Below are 24,763 nucleotides of genomic sequence, written 5' to 3' on the forward strand. Positions count from 1 at the left end.
AGAGGGCAGTGAATAGTCCTTAGCTACACATTTGCACATTGTGAAGTGAAATGTTATGGAGTATAATTAGACCTAATGACTGAAACTTCCTGGAAGATTAAAAGTGTGAAGCAAAACAGTACTCGAAACTGGGACTTTTGCCATTCTCGGGCAACTACTGTACCAACTGTGCTACCACAACAGGACTCACAACCGCTCCTCACAGCTCTACTTCCACCAGTATCTCATCCTCTACCTTGTAAACTTCAGTCTGGAAACAATCCCCCGGAGTGTGGCTAACCCATGTCTCCGTAACCCCCTTTCTTCCAGAAATGCTAGTCCCGAGAGTTTCGCGGGAGAACTATTGGGAATTTTGGAAAGGGGGAGATGAGGTACTGACGGAAGTAAGGCTGTGAGGGCGGGTTGTGTTTCATAGCTCAGTCGGTACAGCACTTCGCGACAGGCAAAAGTCCAAAATTCGAGTCCCAGTCTGGCAAAGAGTTTTAATCTCCCAGTAAACACATTCTGGAAACGCCTAAAGGCTGCAGTGGTTGCTCTTTAAGATGTTCAGTTGTAAATTGGAGTTTGGGGACTATAGCTATGCAAATTACAACTGAAGGATACAGTAGCAACACCTGGAGCTGCAAAGCTGTTCACTGCGCAGTGTCGGTTTATGTGGTATAGTTACACCTAAAGGCTTTAACTACTATGTCATAAGAGGACCAGTTTTAATTTGTGCAATGACAGTTTAAGGGGTATAGCACCTACACGCTGCAGTGGCTACCCCTTAAACCATCCAGCTGTACATCGTGGAGTGACAAATTAGGGACTGCAGTCACGAATATAGGTGAAACTTCCTGGCAGATTAAAACTGTGTGCCGGACCGAGACTCGAACTCGGGACCTTTACCTTTCGTGGGCAACTGCCCTACCAACTGAGCTACGCAAGCACGACTCACGGCCCCTCCTCACAGCTTTACTTCTGCCAGTACCTCGTTTGGAAGGTAGGAGACCTTGCAAACGAGGTACTTGCAGAAGTAAAGCTGTGAGGAGGGACCGTGAGTCGTGTTTGGGTAACTCAGTTGGTAGAGCAGTTGCCCACGAAAGGTAAAGGTCCCGAGTTCGAGTCTCGGTCCGGCACACAGTTTTAATCTGTCAGGAAGTTTCATATGAGCACACTCTCCGCTGCAGAGTGCAAATCTCATACTGGGGACAAATATAGGTTTTTGTGACTACTGCCCATGCTGTACAGTGTGGAATAGCAGTTTAAGGAGTACTAGTATTGTATGTGGTCGAAATTCGACCAACTGCGTCAGCGGACTTCAGCTGTGATAGATGTCATGTCTCTTAAAGTGGCTGAAATTTTAGCTGCAGGACTGATCCGTGGCAAATCCTGCACTGTAGCAACGTGTCTTCTTGAAATAATTCTCTGATTTCTCTTTAATTGTTCGATCATTTGATGAGAGTCTTTGATACACTGTGTTGAAAAATAAATTTTGCGTTATGGCGGCAAATTAACTTTTGCCTTGTGACAACACTTCAGATGCGAAATGATTTGCATTACAAAATCTACACTGTACATTCATCAAACAGCAATTACAGTTCTCAGAATTATTTGGAATTATGTTCAGTGCACATTTAAATGTATCTTTCAGAACGACAATAGAATTATCGTTACCAACATCTGCATTATTCGCATTTCTTTCTCTACGCAAGAATTGTGTCTATCTAGCTCTTCGCGTTTTAGTCCGACCCATTAATATTCTTATTCGAGGCATAGCCTAAAACAAATATAGTTTCCTTATAATAAGGGACGTTGTGGCTACTCAGAATGAAGATACTGAATGTTAGGAACACTATGAATGTGGTGACGGCGACAAACGAACACAGAGTTAGTTCTGTTTACTCTTACATGAAAGTAAGTGAAAAAACGATTCTAATAAGCAACGTTTGTCGTCGCCGATGGCTTCGTTATTACGTTTCGTTTTCCACTGTTCACAAGATCTACGAAGTAGCAGTTGCAGTACTACAACTGTCCGTTATACGTGTGTTACTGCAAATGAACGATTTGCAACATTTAAACGTGAACGTCCCTAGAACGCAAATCCACGAAAGGGCGTTGTTACTTTCGAGTGTCGTTTCTGCCATAGTGCCTCATCGTTACGCGTGGTAGAAATGGGTAGCAATGTCAAAGACAAAGGAAAACGTTTCATATGTGTATGTATCTACTATTTATGCGCATGATTTTTTTCTTTTGTGCGTACCTACGGCAAAGTTCCTTTAGAATTATGTAAGTTTCATTGAGCTCCTTACATCATTAATTTAAAAATCGGTACTTCGATGTTCAAGTATTAAATGAAACAGATGCAGTATTAAATAAAACAGCTACGTTATCATTACGAATGTCCACACTGCTATTTCTTTCTCTAAGCAGAACTTGTATCTGTCTAGCTTCTCGTCTTTCACTGTGACCCGTTAGCACTCTCCTTCTAGACATACCCTAAAACAAATATAGTATCCTGTGAGGGTACTGGTGTGTGGTATCTGTACGTGGTTGTTCTTTGGAGGGCGACAATGCCCAGTGGCACAGAGAGTCGTAAGCAGAGGCAGTTGCTGAGAGGCTGTGGAAGGTGTAGGCTGCGTGAGCCAAAGGCGGTTGCGGAGCGAAATATTTATCTCTATGTTTAATAGTAGTGGCACACAGTTTGAATATAGTGTGTTTATGTTTGTGCAGTCTGATAAAGGAAATAAATTAAATTTTACCAGTTCTTAATGTGTCTCCATCAGTTAGTACCACACCATTGCATTTAACAATGAACGAAGTCTCGATACACACGGTCAACAACAACAAGAGGATTGTAACGTAATAATCATTAATTAACCCATATAATCTCCAAGGAGACGGGAGCTTATAATCCGAATAATAAGGGAAGTCGGAAGTCGTAGTTATTCAAAATTAAGAAATTAAATTAGGAACTTAATAATCAGGAATAATTAGGAACTTGCTTCAAATCTTCTGGTAATGGCAGCAGATCACCACACAGTTACTCTAACAGAAAAGTAAGTGAAATAACGACGCCAATATACGGGGCTATTACAAATGATTGAAGCGATTTCATAAATTCACTGTAGCTCCATTCATTGACATATGGTCACGACACACTACAGATACGTAGAAAAACTCATAAAGTTTTGTTCGGCTGAAGCCGCACTTCAGGTTTCTGCCGCCAGAGCGCTCGAGAGCGCAGTGAGACAAAATGGCGACAGGAGCCGAGAAAGCGTATGTCGTGCTTGAAACGCACTCACATCAGTCAGTCATAACAGTGCAACGACACTTCAGGACGAAGTTCAACAAAGATCCACCAACTGCTAACTCCATTCGGCGATGGTATGCGCAGTTTAAAGCTTCTGGATGCCTCTGTAAGGGGAAATCAACGGGTCGGCCTGCGGTGAGCGAAGAAACGGTTGAACGCGTGCGGGCAAGTTTCACGCGTAGCCCGCGGAAGTCGACGAATAAAGCAAGCATGGAGCTAAACGTACCACAGCCGATGGTTTGGAAAATCTTACGGAAAAGGCTAAAGCAGAAGCCTTACTGTTTACAATTGCTACAAGCCCTGACACCCGATGACAAAGTCAAACGCTTTGAATTTTCGGCGCGGTTGCAACAGCTCATGGAAGAGGATGCGTTCAGTGCGAAACTTGTTTTCAGTGATGAAGCAACATTTTTTCTTAATGGTGAAGTGAACAGACACAATGTGCGAATATGGGCGGTAGAGAATCCTCACGCATTCGTGCAGCAAATTCGCAATTCACCAAAAGTTAACGTGTTTTGTGCAATCTCACGGTTTAAAGTTTACGGCCCCTTTTTTCTTCTGCGAAAAAAACGTTACAGGACACGCGTATCTGGACATGCTGGAAAATTGGCTCATGCCACAACTGGAGACCGACAGCGCCGACTTCATCTTTCAACAGGATGGTGCTCCACCACTCTTCCATCATGATGTTTGGCATTTCTTAAACAGGAGATTGGAAAACCGATGGATCGGTTGTGGTGGAGATCATGATCAGCAATTCATGTCATGGCCTCCACGCTCTCCCGACTTAACCCCATGCGATTTCTTTCTGTGGGGTTATGTGAAAGATTCAGTGTTTAAACCTCCTCTACCAAGAAACGTGCCAGAACTGCGAGCTCGCATCAACGATGCTTTCGAACTCATTGATGGGGACATGCCGCGCCGAGTGTGGGAGGAACTTGATTATCGGCTTGATGTTTGCCGAATCACTACTTTTTGAGTTTTTGTATGTGTGTGCAAAGCATTGTGAAAATATCTCAAATAATAAAGTTATTGTAGAGCTGTGAAATCGCTTCAGTCATTTGTAATAACCCTGTACAACGTTGCACACTTACTTCCTTACTACCAAATGTTGATTTTTCACTGCTTACATCTTTGACCTGGCAGTTGTCGCATTGTAGCTGCCCGGTAAGCATGTTTTAGTGTAAATGAACTTTGTAAACATAATAGCCCCTAGAATGCGATTTCAGGAAATGTTGTGAGTTTCGTGTGTCTTTTCTGATAGGCGCGCAGCCACAGGTTGGTTGTTCTTCAATCTTCGATGTTCTGGTATTGAAGATTTTAATGCATGGTAGAGAACGTGACATCAGTGGTATGAACGTGAAAGCTTCTACTTCCTTTTACTGCTCTTAACGGCTATATGCGCACTTTATTTTTTCTTTGTGCACGTCTATGGCAAAGTACCTTTCGAATTATATAAGGATCGTTGGCCTCCCTGTACAATTAATATTAAAAATCGGCACTTCAATTTTCGTGTTCAAGTATTAATATTACGGTAAGTACACTTAAATTCTGCACTGGCTGCTGCTTGAGCTACCGAGCTCCAAATTTTGGAGTGACTGTTTACCGGACGTAGTTATATCTGAATGCTGCTGTGCCTCATCAAAAAACCGGCTTTTGCTGCTTGTCATTGGTTGCAGGAAGTGCCGTGGGGTCTGCGAAAACTCCTCAACTGGCTGCACGGGTCTTACCCCGGATACCCGTTTTTCATCACTGAAAACGGGTGGTTGGACCCGCCAGGAGTTCTTAACGACACGGGCCGCATCCACTACTACAACGTGAGTGTCAGCGGTGACGCTGCAATTTTTATTTCCTTCATCCAAATAGACGATAAGAAAAGACGTCAGTACTAACCACGGAAAACATCTAGGCTCTGAAGCTGTGATTTACAGGGTGCTGCAATCAAACCAGCATTTATTCTTAGTGCGCGGAAGCTTTGGAAGTACTGGGGGGGGGGGGGGGGCGGCGAGTAACCAAGGTCACCACTGCGTTCCCCAACACAAAGCATTTCAGTAGCCATGGAGCAGTGCACTAAGCAACAACGGTCGTTTGCAGTGAAAGCGCCCTACCAAAGCGGCAGCTGTGTAGCCGCTGAGCGTCGTTTCTGGGCGCATTTTCAAATTAATCGTAATAGACCTGTGCCTTCGGTTAACTCAATAATAACTCGGCTCGAAAACTTTGAAAACGTAGGTGAAAGAACAAGGAAAAGAGATGGCAAAGCGAAGACAGCGCGTACTCCAGAGAATGTGGAACGTGTAAGAATTGCTGTGGGAAGAATCCCCCGGAGATCAGCGCATAGAATATTGCGCTTGGAATTTCTGAAGGGACTGACCGAAGGATTTTGAGGTTAGACGTTCATCACCACCCATTCAAAATCCAAGTGGTTAACACTTTGAATAATAATGACTTCGTAGTCTGACAGCATTTCTGTGAAAGTCTTTTGCAAATGATTGAAGAAAACTAGGAGCTTGTTCACAATCTCTGGATGAGTGACGAGGCAAATTTGCACCCCAATGGATATGTGAACAAACAGAACTTTAGATACTGGAGTGATGAGAACACTCACCATCTCCATGAAAAACCCCTGCACTCAACCAAGGTAACAGTTTGATGTGCAATGTCCTCATTGGAAATAATAGGCCCTTGTTTTTTGAGAACGAAAGAGGGCAATCTGTTACCGTGAATGCTGAACGCTATTCAGTAATGTTAAGGACATTCTTCATACCTCAGCTTCGTCAATTTGCAGCTATGCCGCAGATGGAGCAACAAGTCACACAGCCTGTGTGAGCCTTGTGATATTTTACTTATGGCGTTACCTTAAGAGCAATGTGTACGAAGAATGACCTCATTTAACATATTATTAATGCTGGAAATCGAGAGAATTCCTCAGGTTATGTTCCATCATGTGATGGGACAGCTTCGTAAATCGCCTGCCAGAATGCCGTGATCGAGAAGGACGCCGTCTTGCTGATGTTATTTTCAAACAGTGAAAAAAAAATGTGTTGATGTTTCTTAAATGCTTTTTAACGTAGAATAAGATTGTATGAATAAAAATTTTGATATCTGCATCCGTGTTTATTTCACACTATTTAAAAAATGCTTGTTTGACTGCCGCACCCTGTATTTATTCGAATAACACTTTTCGAGAGTATGATAAATAAACTTTGATTTTGTTTCTTTGTCTTTAGTTTTCGTTGCTTCCAGACTTACTTAATTCCCCAAGAGTGCCGTTCCATTTCTTCCTGCGTCCACATCCTTCCATTTTGCGGTGACCCAACTCTGTTTCTTCCCTTAAGTTGGGAACAATAGCTATTGACAATATTCAACACCAGAGTCCACTATTCGATAACATGTCGTTGGCTAAAAGGTTTGTCATCTGTTATAAAGACTTAAATCAGTATGAATTTTTATTACCGTGACATTTTAATCTCTATACAACAGTGACAAAATATTTTCTTGAAGTGACTGGTTTATCATGCATAATGTTGTCGTCTCACCGCCTATTAATCCTCTAGTTACGTTTCTTGCCTCCACAGAGTGTAAATTTGTTATTTATATCTTCTAAGCGTGATGCAGACACTTTTATCGAGACAGAACCATTTGTAAATCGTTCAAATCACGTTCTTTAAATGCTTAAATTCGAAAATGCTTGCTTGTGAAAAACAATAACACATCTTCGCTAAGATCGATAAATCATAGATGTTATTTGACTATCTCTCTGAATTATTTCCGTATGAGTGTTTCCTGATGCTATGGTGTGATAAGTTATGTTGAGCAAGAAGTTCCGAAATCAGATACTGAATTACAAGGGGTACCCCGGAGCAGATATAGACATAAATTAGTAATTATAAACAGTAGGTTAAAGTTAGAGAGAATCGTCAGCCTCAATCAATAGGAAAAGGCATGAGATGCGGAATTAGTAAGAAATGATGTTCGTTTGAAGTCCGTTAAGGCTCTAGATACTGCTATGATGATTACAGCAGAAGACTATTCAGTTGAATACGAATCGACATCTTAAAAAAAAAAATAGTCACAGAAATTGGACAGACAAATAAAAGTACAATGAAGGTATCTGCGAAGAAATATTGCCTGACAGAAGGAAGAAATACTCCAACTGATCGACAAAAGAAAGAATTTAAAAAAGCAGGACTACACCAATATAAAAAATATGGGAATGAAATAAATAAAAAGTGAAGGAATGCTAAGATGAAATAGCTGCAGGAAGAATGTGCAGAAATTGAAAAAGAAACGTTAGTTGCAAGGGACGATTCAACATACAAAAAAATCGAAACAATCTTCTATGGCATTGGAAGCAAGACTGCCGGAGAGACACTATTCAACGTAACGGAAAGAGCTGATAGGTGGAAAGACTAAATGAAAGGCTTCTACGAGACATAGGAATTGTCTGTTCTCGTGATAGAAAAACAACTGGAAGTTGGTTTGAAAGGCGTAGGGGATCCAGGTATTACAGTCAGCGTTTGGTAGAGCATTGGAAGACTTGCGATAAAACAAGCCAGAACACATAGATAACACTCTTTCGGTGTTTTTGAAATCACTGTGGGAAATAACAACGAAACACCTACTCAAGTTGATGTGTAGAATCTTTGGGAGTCTACCGTCAGACTTTTTGGAAAAGTATCATCCGCACAATTCCGAAGATAACAAGGGCAGATGAATGCGAGTACTATCACACAATCATCTTAACAGCTCATGCATCCTAGTTGCTTTCCGGAATAATATACAGAACTATTGAAAAGAAAGTTGAGGGTCTGTTGGATGTCGATCAGTTTGACCTTAGGAAAGGTAAAGGCCCCTAGGCGCAGTTCTGACTTTGGCTAGATAATAGAAACAAAGCTTTAGAAAAATCAAGACACGTTCTTGTGATTTGTCGACCCAGAAAAAGCTTTCGGCTATGTAAAATGGTGCAAAATGGTGCGAATTCTGAATAAAATAGGACGCTATAGGGAAGGACAGGTAATAAAGAATGTGTATAAGGACCAACAAGGATCAATGCAATACAGGAACGAAGTGCTTGGATTAAAATGTGTGTAAGGCAGGGATGAATTCTTTCGCCCCTACTGTCTAATCTCTACGTTGAATATGCAATAACGGAAAAAGGCAATTAAAATTCGTGGTGAAAGAAGATCAGTGATAAGTTTTGCTGTTGAGGTTAGGTGAAATGGAAAAAAGAAAAGAAATAATTGTATGGCGCTGATGGCCTGGAGTTCCCACTTGGGGAAGTTCGGCCGCCGAGTTGGAGAGGTCTTTTCAGTTGATGTCGCGCTGGGCGATTTGCGTGTCGATGGTGATGAAATGACAATGAGGACAACACAACACCTTGTTCCTGAGCGGAGGAAATCTCCGACTACGTCGAGAATCAAACTGGGGCATGCTACAAGGCATTCGGACACGCTGACTACTCAGCTAAGGGGTGGACTGATTAGATGAAATGGTGAGATAAAAAGTGAGGAGGCTCACCCCAGAATCGACAGAATAGGAATGTGTGGAAAACATCAACAGGAAGGGGCAGGATGGTAAGACATGTTTTAAGACATCAGGGAATATCTACCATTGTACTTGAGGAAACCGTAAAGGGTAAAAATTGTGTGCGAAGACAGACGCTGGAATACATAAACAACTGATTGAAGACGTTGGGTGCAAGTACCACTCTTAGATGAAGAGGTTGGCACAGGAGAGGGAGTCACGACGGCGCATCAAACCCATCAGGTGACTGATGCCTTCCCCTCTTCCCTCCGCCCCCCCCCCTCTAACTCAAAAACATCGTAATTTCATTAGTAAACTTTGGCGTGGTATCAAGAAAATACTTTTCTGAAGTAAAGATATACTGAATGTAGCAGATTATCTTGCTCTGTGGCTTTCAGGGCCACGTATGACACCTGCAGAAACCGTTCACCATCAGCCCTATGGCTTTCTCGTTGTGTTGTTGAGAACTGTGTTTGCTTACAGGGCTACCTTTCTGCTATCCTGAGAGCCATCAACGAAGATGGCGTGCCAGTGATTGGCTACACCGCCTGGTCCCTCTTGGACAGCCTGGAGTGGACGAGCGGCTACACGTGAGTACTGCATCAGTCACATTCTCTTTCCTATCGCATTCACTGTTGGATATCCTATATTTGAAAAGTGCACAGACTGTTTACCCAAATGTGAGCTACACTGACCGACAAAAAACATTCTTTGTATAAAAAGTTTATTCCATTAACGATTGCTTAGATGTATAAAAACTACTCATATTACCGGCTTCGACAAATAGTTATTTCAGGTGTGCTTCATCCACTAAAAAGGTTTTGTATAGATAAACAAATATACTGGTGTCCAAAATTAAAACAAAAAACGGAAATTTTGAAAGGTTGCGTTTATTTTGCCACATAACAATACAAACAGGTAATACAGAAATAGAAACAACGTAAAGTATACAGAACGTAATCAACTGCAACATGCATAACGGTAGACAAAAATGTTCTTGGCTTTTCCAACAACGGATTTGCACACACATTCTGACAGCTGGTTAATGAGACCAGTATGAGGTGTGACCACCTCTAGCAGCAATACAGGCCGGACAATGACAGGACATGTGAATGATCTCATCAGTCTCATGTTGAGCTAATAATGCCCATTATTCCTGCAGAGCTGCTCGCAAGTCTTGGAGAGTGGTTGGTGGTTGCTGACGTAATGCAACCAGTCTGCCTAGAGCATCCCAGAAATGCTCTATGGGATTCAAATCGGGGGGAGCGAGCAGGCCAAACCATGCATACAGTATCTTGCGTTTCCAAAAGAACAGCAACCACCTGTGCTATATGAGGTCGAGCATTATCGTCCATCAATTCGAAATCTGGGCCCACAGCACCTCGCAACAACAGCACACGAGGTCGCAAGATCTCGCCACGGTACCTGACAACAGTTAAACCTTGCCGATTCATCCATACAATTTCATGAAGAGGTGTTAGAGTGGTCAGCATAATCCCTGCCCACACCATTAGGTACCCTCCTCGATATCGGTCTCTTTCTGAAATGTTTTGGTTCCTAAATCGTGTTCCACGTTCCTACCAAATGCGAATCCGTCGAGAATCATTGTCCAGACGAAATCGGCACTCATCTGTGAGAAGAACATTGGCCCACCGTTCGACCGTCCAGGTGTCACGTTGACGCCTCCCTCCAGGCGTTCCCTTCTGTGAAGACACGTCAGAGGTAAAGAGACAGAAAGTCTCCAACGATAAAGACCACTCTCTGCTGAAGCCTTCTGCACACCGGTTGCCTCTATACAACACGTCCAGGGAATGTTGCGAAGTCAGATGCCACTTGCAGTGCAGTAGTAAGGCGGAACCGCCGTGCCCTTACAGCCAAATAACGGTCCTCTCTCTCTGCTGTCACACGTGGTCGGTCCTGTTCTGGGCTCAGTCGCTATAAACATTCGCCTCATCCGAGAAGCAACATAACGATTCACATTAAGCCACCGTGTCACATCAGTTTGCGACTCTCTTGCTTCCATTCTTCCTATAGCCCTCCACAGCAGAGAGTCTGTATGCGTTTTCTCCGTGCCATAGTGCACCGTCTGTGACTGTGTACACAGCGACTGTATACACAGCGACTGTGGATGTGGGACTACCCGGCAAACACCGCCCTGTTTGATAGGTGCCGTGACGTCATTGCTGGCGTGGTTGTCCGTTGACGGGAATGCCATATTCCGCGCAGAACTCGATTGTAACGATCTGTTGACAGTTCGTATGATTATATCGTGAATTATCCACAGGATGGGGAAATGTCAGTTTGTTAATTTTATTTTGGACACCAGTGTATATCGGCCGTTTTCTTGTGGGTGGAGTCCACAGCCCCAATAAATTTGAGAAATACATTATTCCACCAGTCTGTGTTTTAAAATATTTCGTTTGTTCAACTAGTTTCTGACACTATCCATTCATCCATTCTCAGTTGCCTGTATAGTAACACATATGGACACATCGTTGTCATTTCTTAAAAAAAAAAAAAAAAATTGCGCGCCATGCATATTTGTGCACAGCATTGTCGTCAACGGTCATTTTCTAAAATACAGTGTGACAATTATTGAACTATAAGAAATAAAATCGTCGTAACTTCTGAACGGTTTTCGTTAGGACATTGAAACCGCGGGGCATGATGGGAATTAGTATCCGCTGTATGGTTTGGTTTAGTGACGAAGCCCACTTTCATTTGGATGGCTCCGTCAATAAGCAAAACTGGCCCATTTGAGGGACCGAGAATCCGCATTTCGCGATCGAGAACTCTCTTCACTCACAACGGGTGACTATATGGTGTGCAGTGTCCAGTCACGGAATAATCAGTGCGATATTATTTGATGGCCCTGAGACTACTGAACGGTAAGTGAAGATTTTGGAAGATGATTTCATCCCCAGCATCCAAAGTGACCCTGATTTCGACAAGATGTGGTTCAGACAAGACGGAGCTCGACGCCATAGAAGCAGGAGAGTGTTTGATGTGGAGGAGCACTCTGGGGACCGCATTCTGGCTCTGGAGTACCCAGAGACCACAGGCATGGGCCTCGATTGGCCGCCATGTTCTCCGGGTCTGAACACGTCTGCCTCCTTTTTGTGGGGCTATATTAAAGGCAAGGTATACATCAATAACCCCGAAAACCATTTCTGAGCCGAAAACAGCAATTCTGGAGGTCATCGACAGCACCGAAGTTTCGACACTTCAGCGGTCATGCATAATTTCGCTATTCGTCTGCTCCACAACCTCTCCAATGATGGCAGGCATATCGAACATGTCATAAACTAAACCAGAATATCTGTAGTGACGTTTACGTGTTGAATAAAGTGTGTGCACGCCGTAGTTTGTAATGAATTTACGTTTCTTTTTTCGTATAGTTCAATAATTGTCACCCTCTATAAGGTGCATGACGTGAAAGTGCTTTCGAGAATAACAACATTACCACATTAAAATGTCACATGTAGCCAGAAACACCAAGGACTTAGACCATGTAATGTTTACTACAATTCAGACTATACAAGGTGTTAGGAGTAGATGTGCAGATATGTTTATTGGTGACAGAGGATTACGTACTGAACAGCATTACATCAGTATTTACTTCATTCGCACACTAATAATTATAGCTATTACAAGTAGTGTATTTTTAGATTGCTTATTACCTCCTAGTATGTGTGGCAAGGTCAAGTCATTAATGCTTATTTTTCCCTGAGCGGTAGTTCAGGTGTTGACGAGTGAACGGGTAGACGCAAAATGGTTAGTCTATATTGACAGGCGTAGTCCAGTTAGTGGTACAATTACGACCATGCATAAAAAATCAGGGAGTAAATAACGAGATGTGTTTGCGCAAAGACTGTTAGGCGCCGATAAAAAGCAACTAACACACTGAACTGGGTACACATTAAGGCAGCAATGATCACAGCACTTGCACTTATGCCCCTAACATTCTGTATAGTCTAATTTCATGTAACTGTCATATATATCTACGTCTACATTTACATCTATACTCCGCAAGCCACCTGATGGTGTGTGGCGGATGGTACCTTGAGTACATCTATCGGTTCTGCCTTCTATTCCAGTCTCGTATTGTTCGTGAAAAGAAAGATTGTCGGTATGCCTCTATATGGGCTCTAATCTCTCTGATTTTATCCTCATGGTCTCCTTCGCGAGATATACGTAGGAGGGAGCAATATACTGCTTGACTCCTCGGTGGTCGGCCGTGGTGGCCGAGCGCTTCTAGGCCCTACAGTCTGGAACCGCGCGACCGCTACGGTCGCAGGTTCGAATCCTGCCTCGGGCATGGATGTGTGTGATGTCCCTAGGTAAGTTAGGTTTAAGTAGTTCTAAGTTCTAGGGGACTGATGACCTCAGAAGTCCCATAGTGCTCAGAGCCATTTGAACCATTTTTGACTCCTCTATGAAGGTATGTTCTCGAAACTTCAACAAAAACCCGTACCGAGCTACTAAGCGTCTCTCTTGCAGAGTCTTCCACTGGAGTCTATCTATCATCTCCGTAACGCTTTCGCGATTACTAAATGATCATCTAACGAAGCGCGCTGCTCTCTGTTGGATCTTCTCTATCTCTTCTATCTGGTACGGATCCCATACCGGTTAGCAGTATTCAAGCAGTGGGCGAACAAGTGTACTGTAACCAACTTCCTTTGTTTTCGGACTGCATTTCCTTAGGATTCTTCCAATGAATCTCTGTCTGGCACCTGCTTTACCGACGATTAATTTTATATGGTCATTCCATTTTAGATCGCTCCTAATGCCTACTCCTAGATAATTTATGGAATTAACAGCTTCCAGTTGCTGACCTGCTATATTGTAGCTAAATGATAAAGGATCTTTCTTTCTTTGTATTCGCAGCACATTACACTTGTCTACATTGAGATTCAATTGCCATTCCCTGCACCATGCGTCAATTCGTTGCAGATCCTCCTGCATTTCAGTACAATTTTCCATTGTTACAACCTCTCGATATACTACAGCATCATCTGCAAAAATGTAAAATAACTTCAATTATCAAAATGCCTAACTATTTTTGATTATCTGTTCGAAGTTTTTTAGTGGATAAGTATATCTGAATATGGCAACTAATTGACGAAACTGGTAATGTGAATATTTTTATATATCTAAGCGATCGTTGACACAATAGAATTTTGATACAGACATTACAAACGTTGTTGGCAACATGTTAGAACAACTTACGGGTTTGCTGCCGGGTGACGTCGTCGACCACCGCCGATATTTCGACAGGAGCACACCCTGCCATTCTCAAGGCACAAATGCAAGGAAGAAGAAATGTGCAAGGAAATTTAATACCTCGTTTCACAGAGGAGAAACAAGGAAGATACCACACACAGAACAAGTGTCAACACAAACAAAAATGACCAACACCAGAGATATCGATAGTGACTAATCAACAGGTGAGGTAGCACTAATTCTGTCCCTCTGTTTTTTGATGAGAGACAGAGCCGGATTCCAAGCAGCATTTAAACAAAATCCACCATCTCTGTTAATAAGGTTGCTTGATAGTTTGATTTCAACAGCTTCCTTAATAACACTTTCCCAATAGCCTTAGAACACAAAAATGAGGGAAATGTTACATTGGTACTAAACCAATGTAAACTTTACTACTCCATATTTTATTCACATGAAGCCATAATTTATATCGTAAAAAAATACCGCTGAAGCTGTATGGGTACTTTACTTAAAAAGCGCGACGGGTTTGGTAATGTTAGTTACATCATCAGGTAAAGTCCTGAATAGAAAGAAACTGTGAAATAGTACCAAGAAGTAAAAATCTTTGGCAAAAAGAACGGCAGATCATTGCCAAAACTGGCTGAATGCAAGTAATGTAAAATGTGTCAATGATCAGTACTTACAATTGCAACATGAGACTGGAGTACAGCTAATATTAAACTTTTCCTCCGATTCCTAGCATGTCACTCCATTCTAAATATAATGTCGGAGCTGACGATTAACCAATGTAGAAGGGGGGGGGGGGGGGGCGCAATAGCGGGAACCTAAAAAGGAATATAAATAACCCATTAAAATACCGTGCTATGGGGGGAAAGGAAGAATACAGAAAAGACAAAAAAAGATAAAACCATACCAGGTACTATAGTTAAAGTCGCGAACGATGGCGGTCGAGTATAGGCTTATTCTTCGCACCTACGTCACGTATTCTCCGAGAGCCAATGAGCGCTCGGTAGTGTTCTGAGCCCTCTGCTGTGAATCCCGTAGTTAATGCGAGCATTAAACGTGATCGTAGCGAGTTGTTCATCGAATTTCGATTCCATTAGTTGCGAGTTGTCATCGTTGATTGTGTGGCGGTGGTAAGTGATAAATTCTGCATAAGTAGGCGAGAGACGTAATTTGCAGGATACGCGCTTCCTTCAAGTGGAAAGTACGCGCATGCGCGTACCGCAACTGGAATCGTCAACAATGCAATCCCCGTTCGTGCCTCGACGTGCGCGAACCGCCATCGTTCGTGGATGGGACTATAGTGAATCAGACTAGTGGAGAACAGGCTGGCCGCAGGCTGGCGGGAACCGCGAACCGGTACCAACTGCAATCGGAAATTTCACGAGGGTTTAGTAATCTAGGGTTACCAGCTATGAGCGCATTCTCATCTTCGCTAATATGAAACACATCTCTTCGTCTAAACTATTGCTAATAGCTCTGAAAGCATGCATTTTAGAGTCCTTGTTTACTAGAGAATTTTGTCTTGTTTCTTGCGTATTACCTTCTGCCAAAATATGGAAAGAAAAGAGCTTGCAGTAGATGAGATTTTTTTTTTTGCACAGTAACGAAGATGTCTAGTAACCATAGCTCTTAAGGTATGCATTTTAGATCCAATATTTAGTAGCATACGACCGTTCCTGTCATGTCCCTGAATATTCACCATTCCTCCTGGAACACTCTGTATACCATTTACGGATCTGTAAATGACTTAGAGTTTCAGTGACATTCTTTGACAGCTAAAACGCCCACCAGAGTGCAATAGTGTTGTCGGCACCTGACCACGTTATCGGTCTGACAGATTATACAATGGGTGAACACTGTATCAGATGTTCGTTGGTGATACCGATCAGAATGAGAGTGGCTGTGTGTAATATATTGTGCAATAACTCACAACTGATAAATTAAACGTTACAAAAGATATTTAGAATATTAGTATCGGTCAGCTCAGTTTGCTCAAAAATTGGCAGCTTAATCTTTAAACAAATCAAAAATATGTAGACAATGAAACTCTTAGAGAACCGTGAATTCCAATTAATAATAACGATCGATACTAAAACTATTTCGAAAATTAGAAATCAATTTTTGCATATTTAGTCCTAGCCATTTACGATGGGTCGCCACAATCGGACTGCGTGGAAACACAACGCCTGGATTGATCACTCGACGTACACATTGATACACGCCGATGACAGGTTATGAGCACATCGGAAACCCCATAAGAGGGTGTACCCCGTTTGCCAAAAGCCGTCAATCGGTTGCAGGCTGGAAGTACAGTATTCTGTTCTGGAATGAGTTTACGTGGGACGAAACGAGATCCTGCATACATCAGCCACGGTATCTCGGCGAAAAATCAAGCAAACTGCTGACCATTAAAACTGCAGCGCTAAGGAGGCGGCATGCAACCAAAGTCAAACTGCCATGAAGTGTCCTACAAGCTTGGATATGCAAAATCATTAGCATTGCAGCGCAGCCAGCCGAAGTGGATGGGACTACACCTTGTATGTAATGAAAGATTACGCAGCACTATTCACATTCAGAAAACACATTCCACTGTTAGTTGTTTGTAGGAAGATCGTTTTACGCCTGTTGTAAGAAGGAGAACTTGAAAGCTGTCACTACATTTAAACCTTGAGCTGTCCGTACATTACACATTATCACCCCGTTCTAATGGCCTAAACATTTCCCTTTACATCTTATCTACCCACAAATGAACAAAAAGCGTTGTCTGACTTCTTTTAGTGAGTATTCTGTAGTGACCTAACTTCATCATAGCGCAAATGCACAATAAATTGGTGGTTTCACATAAGGTAAATCAAGATAAACTCAACTAATAATCTATAATACTTCTCTAACGCAACCTGTTAAGTGTTCGTGAATCCCTCGTTCCAGAAATGACTCGTGCTGTGCAGATCGACCTGCGCACCGTATTTTACAACAACTGCCAAACTGAAAATGACAGTCTAGACGTCTTCGTAACTTCAAAACTAGTGTCTTGAAGATCCACTGCGGCCGTCATTTACCATAGTAACTGAAAAGTCATCTAAAATAAGAAATGCTGCCTCTGCTAAAGGCAGTGCATGTTCTCTCATCTTTCAATGCTGCACCCGAACATGGTTCTTTCATGAACAGGATATGAGTGAGCGTATGTTAGGAGTTTGGAATAGTGAACAGAGTAATGAAAAATAACTTCATGAGAAACCCAAATTATATGAAAATTTGATATAAATTGTTACATTGTTCAGAAGATCGGTATAAAGTCTGATTTATAATGTATACAAATGTTTTTCAACAGATCATGTATCTTTAGAGAACCACAGTGACAAAAGACAGCAAAATAACCACATATTTACACAACCGACTGTAAAATTACTTCATGTAGGAAGATAATGAGATGAGTGACTTGTATATTCAGAAGACCGAAGAGAAATTAGATACTGATATCTGTGTGTTGTGAGCAAGACGCGCGTTCGGTCTAGGACCGTTCACATGAAATACTGCTACAAAGTGCTTCGCGTAAATGAACCTGAAAAACCACGTAACATATAATTACGCAAATGCAACCCGAGCAAACACCAAAAATGCTGCACTATTTAGCTTCAGTGCCATCTCAATACCACTAGACAAGTCGCCATGTTCACAGTAGGAAGCAGGCGGAAGAGGGGGGGGGGGTCTGTCTTTGTCCAGTAAACCGAATTCTCAACGCCAAGCAACACGATTGGCTGGCTAGAAGTCCACGTTCAGATTACTGCTAGAGGCACGTCCAGGCGTCTCCTGCCAAAGGTAAAGCTACTCTAGCAGACAGAAACGTTGAATGTAGTTTCTTCGAGGGAAAGAAGTGCTTATCGACTCGCGTGTGAGTACGTGACATGAAATTCGTCCACAGCAGACGGCTTTCAAAATGTCGGCATTTTATGACAGTAGGATCGTGTGACTGCAGTTTATCGTTGCACGATATTGCTGCTACCATTGATAGGGATCCCACTGATGCCATACGAACCTGGAATTGATTGGTTCGCGAGGACCATATCCAACGCTCTGCGGGATGTCAGTGGCCCCATGTAAGTAGCGCCCGAGAGGACGCACATATTGTTCGCTCGGCCATGCTGGTTCACACAACAATGTCACATACTGGGGGTGGACAAAAATGGGGAACCATCCAAACACTACACATGTCCATCCCTAATACGGTGTAACAAAGCCGATGGCTTTCAGAACAGCTTCCAGTCGTCACCGAATCGGTGAATACAGGTCGTATATGGTCAACATGAGAATCTTATGCTATTCTTCCTTCAAAATAGTGGGAAGTTCCGGTAACGGACGTGGATAGCGATCACTCACTCCCAAAGTGTACGACAAAGTCTCAATAATATTGATATCTGCTGACTGTGGTGGCAAAGCGAGCTGCCACAGTTCATCCTCGTGCTCACGAAACCAGTCCTGCACGATGAGAACTGTGTGAACGTGGGACCTGGCGTCTAGGAACACGGCACCACCACTGTGGCACACAAATTGTGCCATGAGATGAACCTGATCTGCCAGAAAGATCACGTAATCCTTGACTGTAATGCGACTTTGCAGAGTAACCACGGAACCCATGGAATACCATGATATGGCGGCCCAAATCAATACCGAACACCCACTGTCTTTCACTCTTTGGATGTAAACTCGGTCAGAAGTTGGAAACAAAGTGAAACAAAACTCATTCGACCAAATGACATCCTTTCAATGCTTCATAGCTTCATGGCTTTTGTAACAAAAATGGTTCAAATGGCTCTGAGCACTATGGGACTTAACATCTATGGTCATCAGTCCCCTAGAACATAGAACTACTTAAACCTAACTAACCTAAGGACATCACACCCAGCCATCAAGAGGCAGAGAAAATCCCTGACCCCGCCGGGAATCGAACCCGGGATTTTGTAACACTTTTTCCTCTTACGGGCATTTGCATCATTTGCATCGACCTGCAATTTCCAGCTTATGGAGCTCCCTTCGTGTTGTTTTGGTGCTGACAGGGTTCGCGAGTGCGACATTCAGTTCTGCAGTGACTTTTGCTTGTCTCATCGGTAGATTCAGACACACATGCTGAAAGATTCTAGCCATACACAGATTACCTGTGCAAAGGAAGCTGGCTCACAGACAAAATAAGTACGAGGGTTGTCCAGAAAGTAAGTTCCGATCGGACGCGAAACGGAAACCACAGTGAAAACCAGAAACGTTTCATTTGCAACAGTTAGGTACGCTTTCCACCTACTGCTCTACATAGTCGCCGCTCCAACTTCGAGTTTTGTCGTAGTGTTGTATCAACTTACCAATATCCTCGTCATAGAAAGCAGCCGCCTGTGCTTTCGGCCAGTTATCTGCACTGGTCTGCGGAAAAATTTTGTCTTCATAGCCAGCGGTTCTTGTGAGCAGAGATGAGACTCAGCGCTAGCCAATTACGGACTGTATTGTGGGCGTTCAACCACTTCTCATCGGAAGCGCTGCAGCAGCGTCTTCATTGCCCCTGCAGTGTGCGGTCGAGAATTGCCACGAAGAAGGAACTGCTCCACAGTTGTGTTATGTGGGCTGCATGACACAGGCGAAATCTCTAACCAGGGTCTCATACTCGGCGGGAGACGCCATTCCCTACGCATCTTTACGTGCTCACTGTTCACTCAAAACTGAAAAGAGCGACGCGACACGATCAGCGGGCATACTAGAGACACTGCCGAACACATTTGTGCAAAACTTTACCAGATTTTCCCAGTGGTTTCCATTTCGCGACCGATCGGAACTTACTTTCTGGACAGCCGGCCGCGGTGGCCGTGCGGTTCTAGGCGCTTCAGTTCGGAACCGCGGGACTGCTACGGTCGCAGGTTCGAATCCTGCCTCGGGCATGGATGTATGTGATGTCCTTAGGTTAGTTAGGTTTAAGTAGTTCTAAGTTCTAGGGGACTGATGACCTGTCATGTTACGTCCCATAGTGCTCAGAGCCATTTGACCCATTACTTTCTGGACAACCCTCGTATACATTCGCACCCTGCATATTCTCTTCACAAGTAACAAGGACACATGAAAGTTATGAGTAATTTATACATGGTTGTTATTTAGGATAAAGAAGCCAGAAATTTAAATGTGTCACAGTAGCTGGGGGAACACTCTGTTGTCATGAGGGTGGCTTTATGGTCGCCTGAGCCACCTTACCTAGTTTTTATTAAGAACGCTGGAATGCCGCTGTGCGACATCTGCGCACCTTGGGCCTGGCTCCTAGCAGCCAGCCTCTATGAGTTGCGGATACCCATTCAGCAGTCATGAATCGGGATGGCCGCCCAATTCTCTCAGTTTCACAAGTCGTGTACAATTCTGTAATCAGAGAATGATTAGAAATGTGGAGCCTCTTCTAATACCACAGCAAGCGGGTTTCAGACAAGGCAAAAGTTGCTCGTCTCAAATATTAAACTTAACACAACATATCGAAGATGGATATGAGAAATGGTTCATTACAGGTGCTGTCTTTATCGATCTATCCGCGGCTTACGATACGATCAACCATCGGCTCCTTCTGAATAAAGTTTATGATATAACTAAAGACTTCGCACTCACGTGCAATACTAAAAACCTTCTCCAGAACCGCAGATTTTTGTGGAATTTCAGGGTAAGAAAAGTAGATGGAGAACTCAGAAAAATGGGCTACCACAAGGCAGCGTGCTTGCGTGGCTATTATTCAACATCTATATCAACGACCAACCTATCCGTGAAGGAACTCTAAGCTTTATTTACGCTGATGACTGCGCTATCACTACTCAGGCGCCGGCCGGAGTGGCCGTGCGGTTCTAGGCGCTTCAGTCTGGAACCGCGAGACCGCTACGGTCGCAGGTTCGAATCCTGCCTCGGGCATGGACGTATGTGATGTCCTTAGGTTAGTTAGGTTTAAGTAGTTCTAAGTTCTAGGGGACTGATGACCTCAGATGTTAAGTCCTGTAGTGCTCAGAGCCATTTGAACCATTTGAACTACTCAGGCTGACTGTTTTGAGACTGTAGAAGATATGCTATCAAAATCTTTGTAAGAATTCCCTGTTTACTATCATGGGAATTACTTGAAACCTAATCCTGCCAAGACTCATACCTGCGCTTTCCACCTGAAGAATAAACAGGCAAACAGATCCTTAAATATATCCTGGGGAGGCATCGTACTCGAACGTAATCCTACTCCCAAATATCTTGGAGTAACTCTGGATCGCGCGCTAACATATAAAAAGCATTGCCTAAACACCAAACAGAAAGTGGCAGCCAAAAATAACATAGTGCGAAAATTGACAGGTACATCACGGGAAGCTAATCCGTGCACTGTGCGCTCAAGCGCACTTGCTCTGTGTTATTCCGCTGTTGAATATGCATGTTCGATATGGTACAAGTCCAGTCATGCCAGGAACGTAGATTATCCCGGGTATCTTGAAGACATACTCCTGTGGAGAAACTCCATTGCCTCGCTGGCATAGCTCCACATGAAATCAGACGTAAGTCAGCTGCGAGATACGAGAAAAGTAAGGCCACAACGAAGGAAGCCCATCTACTACATGGTCGTCAGCCAGCACATCCTAGACTGAAATCAAGAAAGAGCTTCTTGACAACTACTGAGGCTCTCATCGAGAATCCACATGCCGCAAGGATCTCGCAATGGCGAGAGAAATGTCGGTATTTGGGAGAATAGATGGCTCGAAAGGAAGAAATTCGGAGAGGTGGTCAACAAGGAGGTCTCTCAACAGATTACGATCAAACACAACGAGATGCAAGACCAGTCTGCGGACTTGGGGTTTCCTGTGGACACAGTTCCTTGCCAGTGTGGCGTTGAGCAGACTAACAGCCATTTCCTTCAGGGTTCCTCATCACCAACCACCTGCCCCATGCAACACCTTATGACAGCTACACCAAATGTACTTGTAGTGTCTAATTTTTGGTCTTCTTTTGTGTAAAACTATGTCAACAATTATATTTTTGTATCTGTACTTTGACACGATAAATAAATGGAGTTACATTTCCACAGGGCGAAGTTTGGACTGTATTCCGTCGACTTCAACGACCCCGAGCGAACCAGAACGCCGAAGGCATCTGTGTCCGTCCTGGCGCAGATCTACAAGGACAAGGCCGTACCTCTGGACGACTTCGAGAGTGCAAACACAACGCCACCCTCGTAAAATACTGTATCCGCCTGTTTTTCTGTTTCAATAAAGATTTCGTTATACAATCATCACTCGTTCTTCATGCCCCGCTAGGTAGCTGACTTGGTACCAGAGATGAACTGCATGCAGATTAGTTTCTCAAAATTGACCGTAATCATGGCACGCCTAAACATTTCCGGATACAATTAGAAGAGTTCTAGAACAGAGAATAAACATTTCAAGGAAGCAATAAACTTATAAAAACCATGTTGACATAAGTAAATAACGGGCACTATGAACGTCCTTATCTGCCGCACAAGTGACTTAGTTGAGTAGTATCGTCTCTAACAGCCAATTTAAGAGCTCCGTTGGTAGCAGATTGGGCTCTTAGAAGATAGCTATGTAAATTATGTATGTCGTCAGGCTGTGTAGACGTTTTAATATGTCTGACATTGTCACAATAGGAGAAAGCGATCGTAAGCAGATAATCGAAAATAAAATTACAAAAAATTTAAAACAATTTTCTTGATCTTTTTAAAGTTTTTAGAATTTTTTATATATTATGAATTACTGTGCTGGTAAACTTCTACGTTATTTGATACAGAGACAGTCGAGTAAAAATGAACGTACTCAGACATTTCTCTCTTTACTTATTCTGATCAGCACTAAACTTGACGCACAATATTTTTAGCGCAACGCAGTCAGACTTTCAATAATCCCTACAAAAGAATGACCCTGACTAACAATAACCTATACCTTTCATGAATCACTTACCTCACAATAATCTTCGTTACTCGAACTACTGCAATACAGCGAGTGCCAATACTGCCAGCTAAATAAAAGATTCCAACTACTGAAGGCAGTAACTACTGATAGGATAGCTATGTAAATTATGTATGTCGTCAGGCTGTGTAGACGTTTTAATATGTCTGACATTGTCACAATAGGAGAAAGCGATCGTAAGCAGATAATCAAACATAAAATTACAAAAAATTTTAAAAAAATTTCTTGATCTTTTTAAAAAATTTTTAATTTTTTTTATATTTCCTCAGTCGCATTTAATACTGAAATTTTTTTACAAAGCGATGACTAGTTTCGGTAGCTTAACTACCACATTCAGATCTGAGAACAGACAAACCAAAGCAAAAATTGCCTTGAGTAATAAAGTTATGTAAAAATTGCTATTAGCTTCCTTTTGAAAATTTACAGAGCCGTAACGTACCACATGTAGTATTATAAATGTACTAGCTGTGTAAACCACCGTCGCATAGCATTCTCATTTCAAATCTTCAGATAAAATATGTTATGTACAACCTAAAACTAACGCAAGAGCAAATATTTTATGTACTGGCAAACAAAAATAAGACATAACAATTTAGAAGAAAGACTAGTTCGTTGAACGTGTCACACTATCTGTGACAGCAATAGAAACAAAAGGCCTGTAGAGCGTTGTAAAAATTGTATACATTGAAACGTCCATACAGTTCATTTCGTTGCAATCAGTAACTGTAAGCAGAGATTGGTCTATTTAAGAAGAAGAAGAAGATGTAAGTAAGAAATGTTTGCTTTATGTTAACGGGGCATAAAAGTAATATGATTATTCAATGTAATTGTGAAACATACCAGGTAAACCGTTCTTTAAGTAAAAATAGCGGCGATATTGACCGTTGTGTTTACATGAGCCGGCCGAAGTGGCCGTGCGGTTCTGGGCGCTACAGTCTGGACCCGCGCGACTGCTACGGTCGCAGGTTCGAATCCTGCCTCGGGCATGGATGTGTGTGATGTCCTTAGGTTAGTTAGGTTTACTTAGTTCTAAGTTCTAGGCGACTGATGACCTCAGAAGTTAAGTCGCATAGTGCTCAGAGCCATTTGAACCATTTTTGTTCACAAGAAAATGGCAAGTTAAAAGTTATAGAAACTGCTGGCAGTTGGGTTTTTGATATATATGTGATACCGGTAAGTTGGAGAAATATTTTTCTTTCTGTTTTTTAACAGAAAGTAATTAAATTAGGTTGTACATAAAATATTTTATCCGAAGATTTGAAATGAGAACGTTATGGACTATGCGACGGTGGTTTACACAGCTAGTACTTTTATAATACTACATGTGGTACGTTAAGTCACTGTAAATTCTCAAAAGTAAGCCAACAACAATATTTAATAAATTTGTTACTTAAGGCAATTATTGTTATGGTTTGTCTATTCTCAGGTCTGAAAATAGTAGTTTAACTTGAAACGTTCCCTTTGGAAAATTATGGATTACTGTGCTGGTAAACTTCTACGTTGTTTGGTACAGAGACAGCCGAGTAAAACTGAACGTACTCAGACATTTTTCTCTTTACTTATTGTGATCATCACTCAACTTGACGTACAATATTTTTAGCGCAACGCAGTCTGACTTTCAATAATCCCTACAAAAGAATGGCCCTGACTAACAATAACCTATACCTTTCATGAATCACTTACCTCACAAAAATCTTCGTTACTCGAACTACTGCAATACAGCGAGCGCCAATACTGCCAGCTAAATAAAAGATTC

The 24,763-nt window shown here is 42.5% G+C and overlaps 1 protein-coding gene across 1 annotated transcript in view; it reads left to right on the forward strand.

The window, feature by feature from the left end:
* LOC124622452 (myrosinase 1-like) overlaps window positions 1–22,313 on the forward strand; it is a 124,156-nt gene extending 101,843 nt beyond the window's left edge. The window contains exons 9-11 of the mRNA XM_047148153.1: window positions 4,972–5,109; window positions 9,299–9,405; window positions 22,110–22,313. Of these exons, the coding sequence (XP_047004109.1) occupies window positions 4,972–5,109; window positions 9,299–9,405; window positions 22,110–22,260 (396 nt within the window). The 3' untranslated portion in view covers window positions 22,261–22,313. The remainder of the gene's footprint in view (window positions 1–4,971; window positions 5,110–9,298; window positions 9,406–22,109) is intronic.
* Window positions 22,314–24,763: the final 2,450 nt, after the last annotated feature.

The sequence above is a fragment of the Schistocerca americana genome, chromosome 7 (genome assembly GCF_021461395.2).
Source record: "Schistocerca americana isolate TAMUIC-IGC-003095 chromosome 7, iqSchAmer2.1, whole genome shotgun sequence".
Taxonomy (NCBI): domain Eukaryota; kingdom Metazoa; phylum Arthropoda; class Insecta; order Orthoptera; family Acrididae; genus Schistocerca; species Schistocerca americana.